This window comes from Spermophilus citellus, assembly GCF_964194105.1.
Source record: "Spermophilus citellus genome assembly, chromosome: 9".
NCBI classification, from domain to species: Eukaryota; Metazoa; Chordata; class Mammalia; order Rodentia; family Sciuridae; genus Spermophilus; species Spermophilus citellus.
Window position 1 is genome coordinate 43,804,413 of NC_138191.1, and position 12,635 is coordinate 43,817,047.

The window sequence follows — 12,635 nt, forward strand, 5'->3', positions numbered from 1 at the left end:
CTGGTTTGCTGAAGAATCCATTCCTGGGGTACCTAACCTAAGACAAGTTCCAATATATTTTTAGTGCCTATAAATGTCACTTTAACTCTGAGAGCCCAACTGTCACATATAGGACATACAGTAGAAAAGATGAGGTGTCCAGATTTTGAGGGGTGAGTCCCAGGCTCTGCCACTTACTGTGTAGCCCGGGACAATTTGCCAAACTCCTTCATGCCTTTGTTTTCTCATCTATAAGATAGGATTGATAATTGAACTACTTCACAGAACTATTTTGGTAAATAAAATAATGTATCTAAAGTATATATTAGCTACTCAATATGATTTAAAAATTAACAAAGATGCTTGAGTATCATGATTGCTTATTCTGTCTGACAAGGGAGGTATTTGCTTAGATGAACGTTTGTAACAAATATGGAATCTTCTTTTGGATGAAAGTCATTCTTTATGGGATATTATTTTATTATGTATAACTCATGTGAAGTAAACAATGTTAATGTCATTGATTTTAATGAAACTGCATGGTTTGATGCAATATAACATTTTGCATAAAAAAAACATTTCACATACTAAGTAGTAATGGGTGCAATGGAATATCATTTGGTATAAAGTTTCAGCATATGATATTTTCATAATATATTTCTAAGAATGCATTATCATCTGGTATAAAATAAATCAGACATAACAGATCAAAAATGAAAAACTATAGCCTATTAACAACCATATAACATATTTTACCACTGAATAATACATCATTTTAATGTCTTAACATCACTACTCATGGGGTGCTGCAATGACCACATCATTTATTGATCTTGTTTTATGTTGATTGTACAGAGTAACTCAACTATTCTACCTCCTACCTGCATAAGAACTTATTTACCATTCTGAAGCTTTGGCATAATATTTTTCTTGGACCCAATATTACAAAATTAATTTATATGTGTTTCCATCTTATAATAATGCCTGGGCTCTATAAACCTCTTGAGGTTTCAAGCAAAGCTGGCTGGTATTTAATACTATTTATTATAAACAGCACATTTCCTGGTGGTTTCTAATTTCATTTTGTATTAAAATCTGTTTGTTGTAATTGCCGTCATTCTCTCCTTGTTTTCCTCTAATTATTCTGACTAGAAAAAATTCTCAATTATTCAAGGACTGCATATTTAATCTTTGGATTTCCTAAATCCTCTTTTTTACAATTCTCTTACTGTACATTCCTAACCATTTAAATGTTTCCTATTTTTATAGTTCCCCCAAATGATAAATATTATAGAATGAAAAGTACACAATAAAATAAGCAGTGTGGGGTCTGAGGATGTGGCTCAGTGGTAGCCTGCTTGCCTGGCATGCATGAGGCCCTGGGTTCAAACCCCTATGACAAAAATTAAAAGACAAATAAGCAGTTTGATACTTTTATAAAAAGTCCTGGTAAAAAGTCTTGATACTAATGAAAGCATAAAATAAAAATGTTAACCACTTGTGGATCTCAATCTTTTCCCATCATCATATATAAGGTCAAAATTCCTTACTTTATTCTTATAATGATTTAAATACAATAATATATGATTATCTTAACATATAAAATAAGTAATATATAATAGTGTTAAAAAGAGCAAAGCTGCAAGTATTTATTTAAAAAGATCTAACAGTCTAGTAGTCACATCACTACACACCACCCATTACCAAATTATGTATAGCTTGAAATAATATGTGTTGGAAGATTTTGTTCCCTAATTTGAGAGGATTAAATAGTTCTTAAATACACAAATCATCAAATAGGTTTAGGAATTTTTAGGAATTAAGCTGAAAAGAAAAAGTCAAACATCAAAATAAGCAGCAGTTGCCAGGCTCAGTGGTATGTGCCTATAATCTCTCCTGGGGAGGCTGAGGCAGGAGAATGTGTGTTTTGAGGCCAACGTCAGCAACTTATGAGATCCTGTCTCAAAAAAAAAAAAAAAAAAAAAATTCTGGGGACATAGTGTAGTGGTCGAGTGGCCCTGGGTTCAATCCCTAGTACAACAACAACAACAACAACAACAAAAACCAAAAGACAAAAAATAAGCAGTAGTTTGCCATCAATCACAATACTTACTTTTGTTATAAGCCCACAATTTCAGGGAAAAAATAAAAACTTACTCTAAGGAAATTGTGATGAGTAGAATATACAAATCAGGATCCAAATCATTTATTTGCTTATTTCACTATAGGTTTCTATGTCTCCAAGAGGTTTTTATGCTGTCCAGTGACTTTGGAAAAACAGCTATTGTCCCCATTCCCATCTATCCAACTAACACCTAAACTCAAGTAGCTGTATTCAACCATTTTCCTTCCACTCTACACAGGTCAGTATTTTCATTCCTCAAACTTTCTATATATGTTCCTTGTGACTAAAACTATAAAGTATATAAATTTATACTTAAGTATAGTTATAGCCACATGTGACTCTCCATTCTACTTCCCTTCAAAATTTGCACTGAAAGATCTATAAACCCAATGGAATTTTAAATTAATTTTTGAAAATTGAACAAAAGACAAAGTGTTCTGCTTCAATGAATGCTTCTGTAAATCAAATGAATTTGAATTCAACTGGTATGTAGGGAAATAATGCCAGTGTAAGTGGAAGTCAGCTGATTTATATGCCATCAGTGTCATCATTATTACTTAGCACCCCCTGGTAACTGCTGCTGAACACAAAGCACAAAGGTGTAGTTCAATACAGTGAGCTAAGAGGAATGTATCATGCACTAGGTTCTTCCTGCTGGCTCTGACCATATTCTCTTTATCTTAGAAATATTTATTGAGCCTTTTCCCCATCTTTGCGGGTTTTGTTTGTGAAGTTCTTTCTTATTTCCTTCTATTGAGCTATCCTTACTTATATTTACTTTAGAATTTATTAGGAATTAACTACTACTACTTTTATTATAAATAGTACTGTATTAGTACTCTTAGTTACAAAGCTTTATAGGTTTTGGTGGATGACCCATCTTATGTTTCCCATCACTTTGTTATTTTTAGCCAACAATTTTGCAGAATGTGAGTTTTTCACAAACACATATCTCACTTCATTAGTGGAGTGCCTGCAAAGATTTTAAAAAGTACAGAGATCATTTCCTTCTGACTGCCTTTCCTTCTCTATTTTCTTCCTTTTTTTGTACTTGAAGGAGCATACTGAAAAGATATCAGCACCCCACCACAGTTCCCTGTATTGTACATGTCTGCTGTGTTTAAAGCTACTCAATCAACTGAAATCTTCACCAGTCTTCCCCTACTACTTCTATTATCAACAACGATGAATTTAATTATCAAAGATACCAAAGGAGCACAATTTCACTGCTACTGCTCATGTCCTGATTTTTTATTAAAATCCTCTTAATATTTAATCAGGTCCAAAATTTTCGTTTCTTTTCCTGCAAATATGTACAATATTTTCACAAATAGTCTAATTATGCCATATACCGCCTTATCGTTACCATAGCTATTTTGACACATTTTTGAAAAAGGTTTAGGAACCTATAATTCTTCTTACTAGTGTGTTTAAGATGTAATCAAGACTTGTCCTAGGCTTTGAAAGAGCTTTATTCACGATTTTATTCGAGGTTCTCTACATGTCTGAGTTTTCATATACTCCGAAATTTTGATTCTACTAAATGTAGAATTCTGTAAAGTTGGCTAAAAGTATGGGAATCAAATCAGCTGTTCAACCCAATGAAAAAAATCTGAGACAAACACATTTTGTAGGAAATTACGGGGACATATATCTGAGTTCTCGGGTCCTTTCTCTAACCTCCTCACCCTCAGGCCTCTTGTAGGTATTTCAAGTAGGAAAACATTTTAATGCAAAAAAATTTAGAAGAGAAAAAGGTTACATAAATACCAACAAAACATATATGATGTATTACAAGTGTGAGAGGAAAAATCAGAGAAAAAATTAGAGTGTGGAAGGGAGCCAGATGCAAAGATTAAAAAAAAAAAAATAGGACAAGTGAGGCATAAAATTGGCTCAGCCTTCTAGCAGCCATTGTGGAGGGTCATCTAACCAATATGCTATGTCTTTATGAAACAAACCAGTTATTCAGAGGATATAGACTTGTTTCTGAAATTAATGTCAGAGAGGATTTTTTCCTGAGGATTTCATTATGTATATGAGAGTATAAGCTATATTTTTGCTGCCTTTCCAATCTTGCTTCAACAGAGATAAGGTTTAGTTGAATGAAGCTTTTCCAGACTCAACAATGCATGTTAATTATTGTTGTTGTTAATTAAGTTCCCTACCATATTATAGTCAAGTAGAATTTACTTATCTTAGAATTTATATTGCTGGTTTATTGGATCAATGAATAAATCAATGCATCAAAAGATGCACATGTAAGAATGGGATATCTTTGTTAATTAGTGCCCCCAAGACCAATCCCTCAGCCACATTAGGTAGTGTGAAGTATGAAGATAACAATAGGGCTGACCATAAGCAAAACGTTAGTTGTTTGCTGAAATGCTTTTCACATTTTTACCTACTTGACTCTTGGCCATTTTCAGCATCACTTTTAAACTCATCTGGTTCTTTTCTCTCTGGTACCAAGGACCAAGGACAAATGGCCTCACAGTGTTGAGGATTCAGTTTTCTGGGGGCCTCAGGATATGTATCACATTTGATTAGCTGTTACAGAATGGGGATTGGGAGTGTTTAATGAGTGCTTAGTATTTGTCAAACCTTGAGACCCTATTCTTAAAGGGGGTGGTTTTTCAAGGCCTAAGAGCTCTCCAGTGAGATTTCCAAGGGCTAAGGAGTTTTCCCTTTCTTGGTCATAAAAGGATAAAAATAGTTGTTACCTACTCAGGAGGTATGTACTTTTATGTTTTTGACTGAAGCATGCAGGATTGATATAATGAAAAAGTGAATTTTTGAGGTTAGGAGGACTTAAGTATCAGACATGCAACCTTATACAAATCCTTCAATATCTGTGTAAATCTGTATGAGAAAGGAAGATAATTATCTGTCCTTCCTAACACCAAGACCAACCCAGTCCTTAGGCTGTTGTTTATTATACTTAGTTTATCTTATAAAGGTATGTATCTGAAGGCAGAATCTGTTCTATTGGTTTGTATCCTACATGGTTATAACAATGACTATTACTTCATATAATCAATAAAATATTCATTGGTCCAATGAAATAATGAAAATATTTGGGACATTTCATAGGGTTAAATAAATGTAAGTTGTTTGAGGGAAACAAGTATAACTTTACCATATTTTTCTTTGGGCCTAGGAGTTCTTGCTTGGGGCCCTAATGGCCCCAAACAATCAGTACCAGTCCACAAGAGAGAACAATGCCTGTATACTGATATATATTAGACTTGCATCCTTTAGGAAGTATCCTCACTCCAAAGGTCTTGGTTTTCCTTTGGATCATTTGGTGTCCAGGGTCATACATTGCTCTTCATGTATAGCCATGATGATACCATCACACGATACCTGTAAAAAAAACCAAAATGTTGAATATTTATTCTGTAGCAAAATTTGTATGTATCTAACAGCTCCAGATTTGCATGAATTTTATGTAATCACAAGATTGAGAGGGTGCTGAGAACTTTTTACATATCAGGCATTATGTGTTTACCTGATTTAACCATTATACTCTCACATTTCTATGAAGTAGGTACTATTGTTATCTCCCTTTTGCCTCAGAGCTTTGAAGGGAAAAATGAGAGGTTAAAGTAATTTGTCCAAGGAAACTATGGTGGGGCCTAGGTGCAGGCATGGACTGTCTGGCTCCCTAGGCCAACCTCTTAACTTTTATACTATGCTGTTTCTTGATTGCCTGTTTTTATAATTCATTTTTCTTTGGAGAAAGAGTAACATGAATTTTGAAACTTACTTTAATTATGACATATCCACCTTCACACCTATAGTTTCCCAAGTTTTAACTGGAGTTTTCTTTGTGTGCTTATATTGGTTAATGAGAAATCTATAATGTATGTGAAATATGCAATTCTGAAGAATGCTTTCTTTTGGCCACATAGTACAGAGATTGTTATAAAAAGTTTAAACAAACAAAACCACTAGAAATCTACTCAAACCACACATTAAAACTCTAAGTAAATATTTGATTTTAAGTATATAGATGGCTCCAAAATAAGGAGCTCTTACCTCTAACTTAAACCAAACCTAGCTTCCTACAAGGTAGCATTTTTAGAATAATGGTATTAAAACGGTGACATTGTAACTGTACTGCTTGTTGTTTAATTATTTTGTAAAATTGATGACTTTGTACATGTATGTTTTCCTTCCTTCAAAATGGAAGATTAAATGGATCATGTATAACAATATCAAATTTTAACAAATTAGTTAGACTTAAATACTTTAATATGCAATGAATAAAAGAGCAGAAAATGCAAGTTACAAATAAAATGCTAGAGTACTTAAGAACACAATTTCCACTTTTTCTATTAGCACGTAAAAGCTACTAATATGCAAAAACCATACCTTTAGTCCTTTGAATTGCCCTGAAGCTGTGTTCTGAAGGGTTTGTAACACTTAAGAACTGATATTAAAAAGGCAAAAAGCATTATAACTCATAAACAACACACAAAACTTACTTAATCTGTAAAAATAATAGGGATGCAAATGTTTTATTTGCCATAGAGATAAAGAGGGAAACATCAGTGGAATGAATTTGACATGACTCACACTTCATTACAAGCCATTTTCCCAAATTCACAACTTTCACATTTGGGTGATCTAAAAAAAAAAAAAAAAAAAGATTAAAAAAGAAAAGAAAGGAACTTTCACTAGATGTAAATAGGCCAAGTCATTTAATCCCTTCACATGTTTAAATTGACTACACTTTTCTTTAGCTGGGAATGTATTTTCCTTATTTTAGTGAGCTTAAATAATGTACACATGGTAATGAATAAGGCCTGGGTTTAGGTCCAGAAACCTTCTCTCAGCCTGCTTCATAATTACCCCAATATTATGGAACATAATGAGACATTTTCTTGGTACAGTTTTAAGAGTAATAAGTATTTTAAAATCATGCTACTTCGCAGTTTTTCAGACTTTTTTTTTCTCTAAATGTTGTATTTTGAATTTCTTAGGAATACTATGTAATTTATATAAAGTCCATTTCCATGTATTCATAAACTTTAGCACCCAATAGATGTAGTAAGAACTGGGCTATTCAAACTACTTCCTCTTCTCCACCCTTTAATTACCAGTAGTGAGGTTTATTTAGAAAACACTGAGGAGCAAGTACCATAGCCTACAGGTATCTAGGAATTGGGGGGGGGGGGGAGTAATTCAAAGAAAATAAGGCTCTGTAGAGGGTAAGTCATAGTGGAAATTTCTGGAGTGGAACTTAATTCCTATACCCTCTTCCCAGCTGCAGACTTTATCTAAGTGTGAGGTGTTTGGTTTGTGCATGGACCCATTATAAACTGACATTTTATCCGTCTTTTTTTTCCCCCTGTGAAACAAAAAAAATGGAAATACAAGTGCTTGTTTCCACATGCTTTTAAGGCTTAAAAGCCTATCAATAAGCACGCTGTATCCATGGTTGGGGACATCGCTTTATAAATTGCCAGAAGAATCTCCTCAAACGGAAGACTGAAGTCACTCTCCCTCCCCAAGAACCATGAGGGAAAAGAGAGATAGTCCCCTACTTGCACATGGGATCTCCCTTTCTCCTCTGACCTCCCTATGCCTCTCCCAAACAGGCCAGGCTGCCTTAGGAGGTGGGGCTGGGAGAAAAGGCAATGCTCAGTCTTCCATGGCAAAGTCTTTGGTCTTTTCCTCCTGGTCCCCCACTTTGTAGCGCAGCAGAACGCGCAGGCTACGAGGGTTGTCCCGGGAGGGCAGCAGCGTGATCTCTCCTGAAACGTCCGTGTCTTGTTCCACTTGTACCGGCTCGTTTAGGTAGAGGAGTGCCTGCTTCCAGTGCGTGGCCGGATGAAAAGGCGAGGTGGACAGCACCAGGGGTTTCTCCGAATCTCCTCCAGGGAAGGTCACCTGGAACCAGATGGCAAAACCATGCATGGGCGCCGAGCCATAACAGCTGCAGCGGAAGCGCCCGCCCACCCCGGCCTCCAGCTCCTGCTCCAGGCCGGCGCGGGCCAGCTCGAGCTGAGCAAAACGCTGTGGCCGGGCCAGCACGTCCTCGCCGGACAGACCCTGCACCACGATCTCCGAGTGGCTCATGAGGCAGCGTGTGGCGAAACTCTCTAGGCAACTCATGTCCACACCATAGTGCTGCTTCACCTGGCTCCAAAAGCCTAGGCGCCACTCCAGCATCTGGTCGCTAATAGGGGCTACGAAGAGCTCAGCGGAAGCCGGTAGGAGAATGCCGCCCTCCTTCAGCCACTTGGTCCGCGCGTGCAGCACAGAGCTCAACATGGACTCGTGCAGAAGTCCATAGCCCATCCACTCGCTCACGATGGCATCCACCTGCTCTGGCAACTCCACGGTCTCCACCGGACCCGGCAGGACGTGCACTCGGTCCTCCAGCCCGTTGAGCCGCACTACCTCCCGGGCCTGTTGCCAAATGGCGCTGGCCTCCACCGCGTACACGCGCCGGGCCCCGGCCTGGGCACAGAAGATGCTCAAAATGCCGGTGCCTGCACCCACGTCCAACACGGTCTTGCCTCGCAGAGCTGCCCAGTTCCGCAGGATACCCAGGCGGTAGGCATCGGTGCGGACGCGGTCGGCGATCATCTCCTCGTGGACCGACACATCCGAGTAGCACTCGTAGTACAGCTGGTCCCGCTCGCGCTTAGTCCTCCGGGGTCGTGGCACGGCCACCTCCTGCTCCCCGCCATCTTCCTCTTCAGTTCCCTCCCCTCCTTCGCCGCCGCCCCCCGACTCAAGCTTTCTCTTCTTAGTCTGCGACATCTTGGCGGCCGCAGCCGACTCCCGGCGGGCTTTGCGAGGCGAGGCGCGGCGCGGCTGGGAGCCCGAGGCTTCTGGGACTTGTAGTTCCCGTCCGCTTTCCTGCTTCCCGCGGGGCGCCCAGCGTTTGTCTGAGCTAGCTCGCCTGCCCGCGTTCTGCCGCTTTTAAGGTCCTGGCAACGCCTTTCCCACCCACCACACCCGCGTTTTGCGATTATTTGAGTTCACCCTCCTTCTCTTAATCCTTCAATTCTATTTTGCTTTCACTCCCCTCCCGAAGTAGACACGCCCACTTAAGACTAGAAATTCACCATTGTTTCTATGCTCAATTCACTGTTTTTTTTTTTTCTTCTACCGATTTAAGGCTGCACTGCCGGCGTCCTACCACTTTGCCTAGACAGCTGTGATTCTTCAAGTTCTCCAGCGTAGAAGTTAGAAACTGTCTTACGCATTCCTCTCTTTGGTTTTCAGTGGAGTTAGGCTTCAAAGAAGGTGTAAATAGACTTAGTGAAAACCTAACTTTGTAAAACCTTTGTAATTCTAATGCGACCACTAATCTACTGAATGGTTTAGGTCTAGTAATGGAACCCTATGGCTTTCAATTTTTCAACCATCCCCAAGCAACAAAGGCATGCATCTTCCTTCCACCTGAAGAAGGGTTGTATTTCTGATCTCTCTTCTATTTCAGGAGAATAGTTGCTTGGCTCACGGAACTGCTCTGGTAATCCTGTGGCTAATTTGGGGGTTAAATCCAAGAAGGACGCCCACTAAACAGTTAAAAAAAGCAACAGTGGTATAATACGGTCAAACCCATTGCCAGTGTATTCTGTGACCAATTTTATTTATATATGTGTGTATGTGTGTGTATACATATTCATATGTGTGTGTGTGTGTGTGTGTGTGTGTGTGTATATCCCAGATATCAAAATCCTTCACTTCTTTTGCTCACTTTTCCACTGCACTTCGTTCCCCCTGTGTCTCCTTGTATAAACAAGATTGCACACATTTATTCCTCTTCTATTTTGCTTTCAGTCAACCTTCAGATGTGAATCTCTTCTTTCATTGTTGTTCATAATGGGAATAAAATATATTTTAAGTATATGAGTGGCCGTATTTTTAATAAGATGACAATGACATTATCTCCCAGCTTAAAAAAAATAATAATTACACAGAAGGAAATGAGCTTTTATTTTCTTGTGGTCTCAAAATATATAATTGTTTAACTGATGGGTATATACTGTTCTTTGAGGGAAGAATTCCTTCACCCCATTCTATTGTTCTTTCATTAACAGAATAGTGTTATTGATGTGGCATCCTCAGCTATACTTCTAATTCAGGACTTTCAATCCTGGCTGCTCATTATAATTCTCTAAGGAGGGGCTTGCCTAGAACATGTGAGGCACTGGGTTCCATCCCAAGCACCACATAAAACTAAATAAACAAAGATATTGTGTAATAATAATATTAATTCTCTAAGGAGCTTAAAAAAAAAAAAACACCTATGGCTGGCTGGCCTAGTGTGCAGGCCTGTAATCCCATCTACTCTGGAAGCTGAGTTGGAAGATCCCAAATTCAGGCCATCAATTTAGGGAGACCCTGTCTCAAAATAAAATAAAAACTTTTAAAAAGAGCTGGCGGGTATGGTTCCATGGTAGAACATTTGTCTAGTATGAGGCAGTCCTTGGGCTCAATCCCCAGCACCACAAAACAATTTATGCCTGAGTCCACCTTAGACCAATTAAATCAGATACTCCACAAATGATCTTAGTTAAAATTGCCTTCATTGTTTTCATTGGGTAAGTTAAGGTTTTTTGGTGGCCTGGGCTTATCCATTTAAGACCCCAAACTCTTAAAGCTAGTTCTTTTTCTTTCTACCCTGGTTAAATACCTTATTTCAAGAAATTAGAGGCCCAGAGAGAAACATGGGATTTGAGTTATAGAGGTGAAAGATTATTTTTACCCTGTTACTTTGTGTATATGTCTCCCATTCTTTCTGCAGAGTATAATTTTTCCCCTTCAGTGTTATCGTTCCCTTTTTATGTGTTCACTTATCCACCAATTTTTTATTAACTTCCTTGTGGCCTCTTAAGAAAATTCTAAATTTGCTTTGTTTGTTCTAACTCCCAAATACATCTCAAGTTCAACTGCTTTTGTCTCCAGCCAACACCTAATTCCATTGTTCCATTGGTTCTTCCCTGGAGATCAGTCTCCCAAAGGGAACTTTGAGCCTCTAATCCCTGTCTAATCCTTTCTCCACAGAGCTGCAAGCATGAGATTTTTAAAAACCCATATTGGATCACCTCATTCTCCAATAACTTTCCCTTCCAGTTAATAGAACAATCCAGTAATTTCAAGTAACTTCCTATTTCATCTTATATCAGTGTTCCCAACTTCACACTGTGATTGAGATACAGTAGTCTTCTCATACCACATATCTTTCCTGCATGAGGTCTTCACTTAGGCATGTCCAGTGCTTGGAAAATTGTTTTTCTCCCTTTAGAATTTTACTTTAATTGGCTTTTCTCTTCCTTCAGGTATCATTTAAAATGTTGTCTCCTAATAACAGCCTTCCCTGGTTACTTGAAGTAATTAATACTTTCTAATCCAAAACACTATTTTTTTCCTGCATAGCTTCATAGCTTTTGTTATTAACTTGATCTTTATAGGTTAGGAGACTTGGATTCCTATTTCCCCACTCTTGCACTAGAAGAAGGCCTGGTATCTAGAAAATACCTATAAATAGTCTTGAATGAAGACTATTGTGGATACATAAATCATTATTCGTGAAGGAATGATTAGAGTCCTGCTTTTTTTTTTTTTTTTAAGAATGCAATGTGATTCTGGTAAACTGAGATAAATTTTAGTATAGATTGAATTTGGGATTATCCTAGAAATGAGAATAGTTTCATTTTCCAAAAATACTGCTAGATAAAATAATTGTTACAGTCAAAACATATCTAGAACAGAGAAGAAAAGCCCCATGGTACTTTACTGTCTCATACTTTGGACTGATATAGAGAAGTTCACTACTGATTTGTTCTACCACACTGTGTAGTTTTAAGTAGGAGAGTGACCTACAGCAGAGTTCTGTAAGTACTGCAGTTCAGCAACAAATCACCTGGATGGGAGAAGAGTTGTACCTATTCTGGCAGCTGGCTTCCACTTCAGTGGTCTATTCAACATTATCTATTCAATGTTCAAATCAATGTTTTTCCGACAAATGGGTCTTCAAATTGATTCAGTACACCTTGACCAGCAATAAAGAGGATGAAATAGATTAGAAAATATCAAATATATCAAATGAGAAAAGGTAGGTATGATTCATAAAATTTGTTTCAGTTAAATATATGTGTATTTCTTGCTGCACTTTTTTTTTTTTTTTTTTTTTTGGAACCAGGGATTGAACCCAGGGCACTCAACAACTCAGCCACATTCCCAAACAATTTTTATTTTTTATTTTGAGACAGGGTCTCGCTAAATTGCTTAGGGCTTGCTAAGGAGCTGAGGCTTGCTTTGAACTTGTGCTTCTCCTGCCTCAGCCTCCTGAGTCATTGGGATTATAGGAGTGGGCCACTGCACCTGGCTTGCACGTTTTGGTTAAAAACTTTTAAAATCCACAGTTTACTCTCTCAAAAATACTGTGCTATTTGACATTTTTGTGCCTTTGCCTTGGGTACCTGTACTGTTTTGTCCTCTCCCTCTTCATTTTAGTAATGCTCACATGTAGTGTACTTGTAGCTTTTTCAACCAGTATATG

General features: G+C 38.0%; 1 protein-coding gene across 2 annotated transcripts; it reads right to left on the reverse strand.

Annotated features, from left to right (window-relative positions):
* Positions 1 to 1,678: 1,678 nt before the first annotated feature.
* PRMT6 (protein arginine methyltransferase 6) lies at positions 1,679 to 9,248 on the reverse strand. Of its 2 annotated transcripts, XM_081307457.1 has the most exons (3): positions 7,657 to 9,248; positions 6,686 to 6,736; positions 1,679 to 5,470 (listed from the first exon to the last, which is right to left on the reverse strand). In XM_081307457.1, the coding sequence occupies exon 1, from the start codon at positions 8,879 to 8,881 to the stop codon at positions 7,754 to 7,756; it is 1,128 nt and encodes a 375-aa protein (XP_081163583.1). In that variant the 5' UTR covers positions 8,882 to 9,248; the 3' UTR covers positions 1,679 to 5,470; positions 6,686 to 6,736; positions 7,657 to 7,753. The 2 variants fall into 2 exon arrangements, with proteins under 2 accessions (XP_081163583.1, XP_081163582.1); XM_081307456.1 differs by lacking the exon at positions 6,686 to 6,736.
* Between the last annotated feature and the right edge of the window lie 3,387 nt (positions 9,249 to 12,635).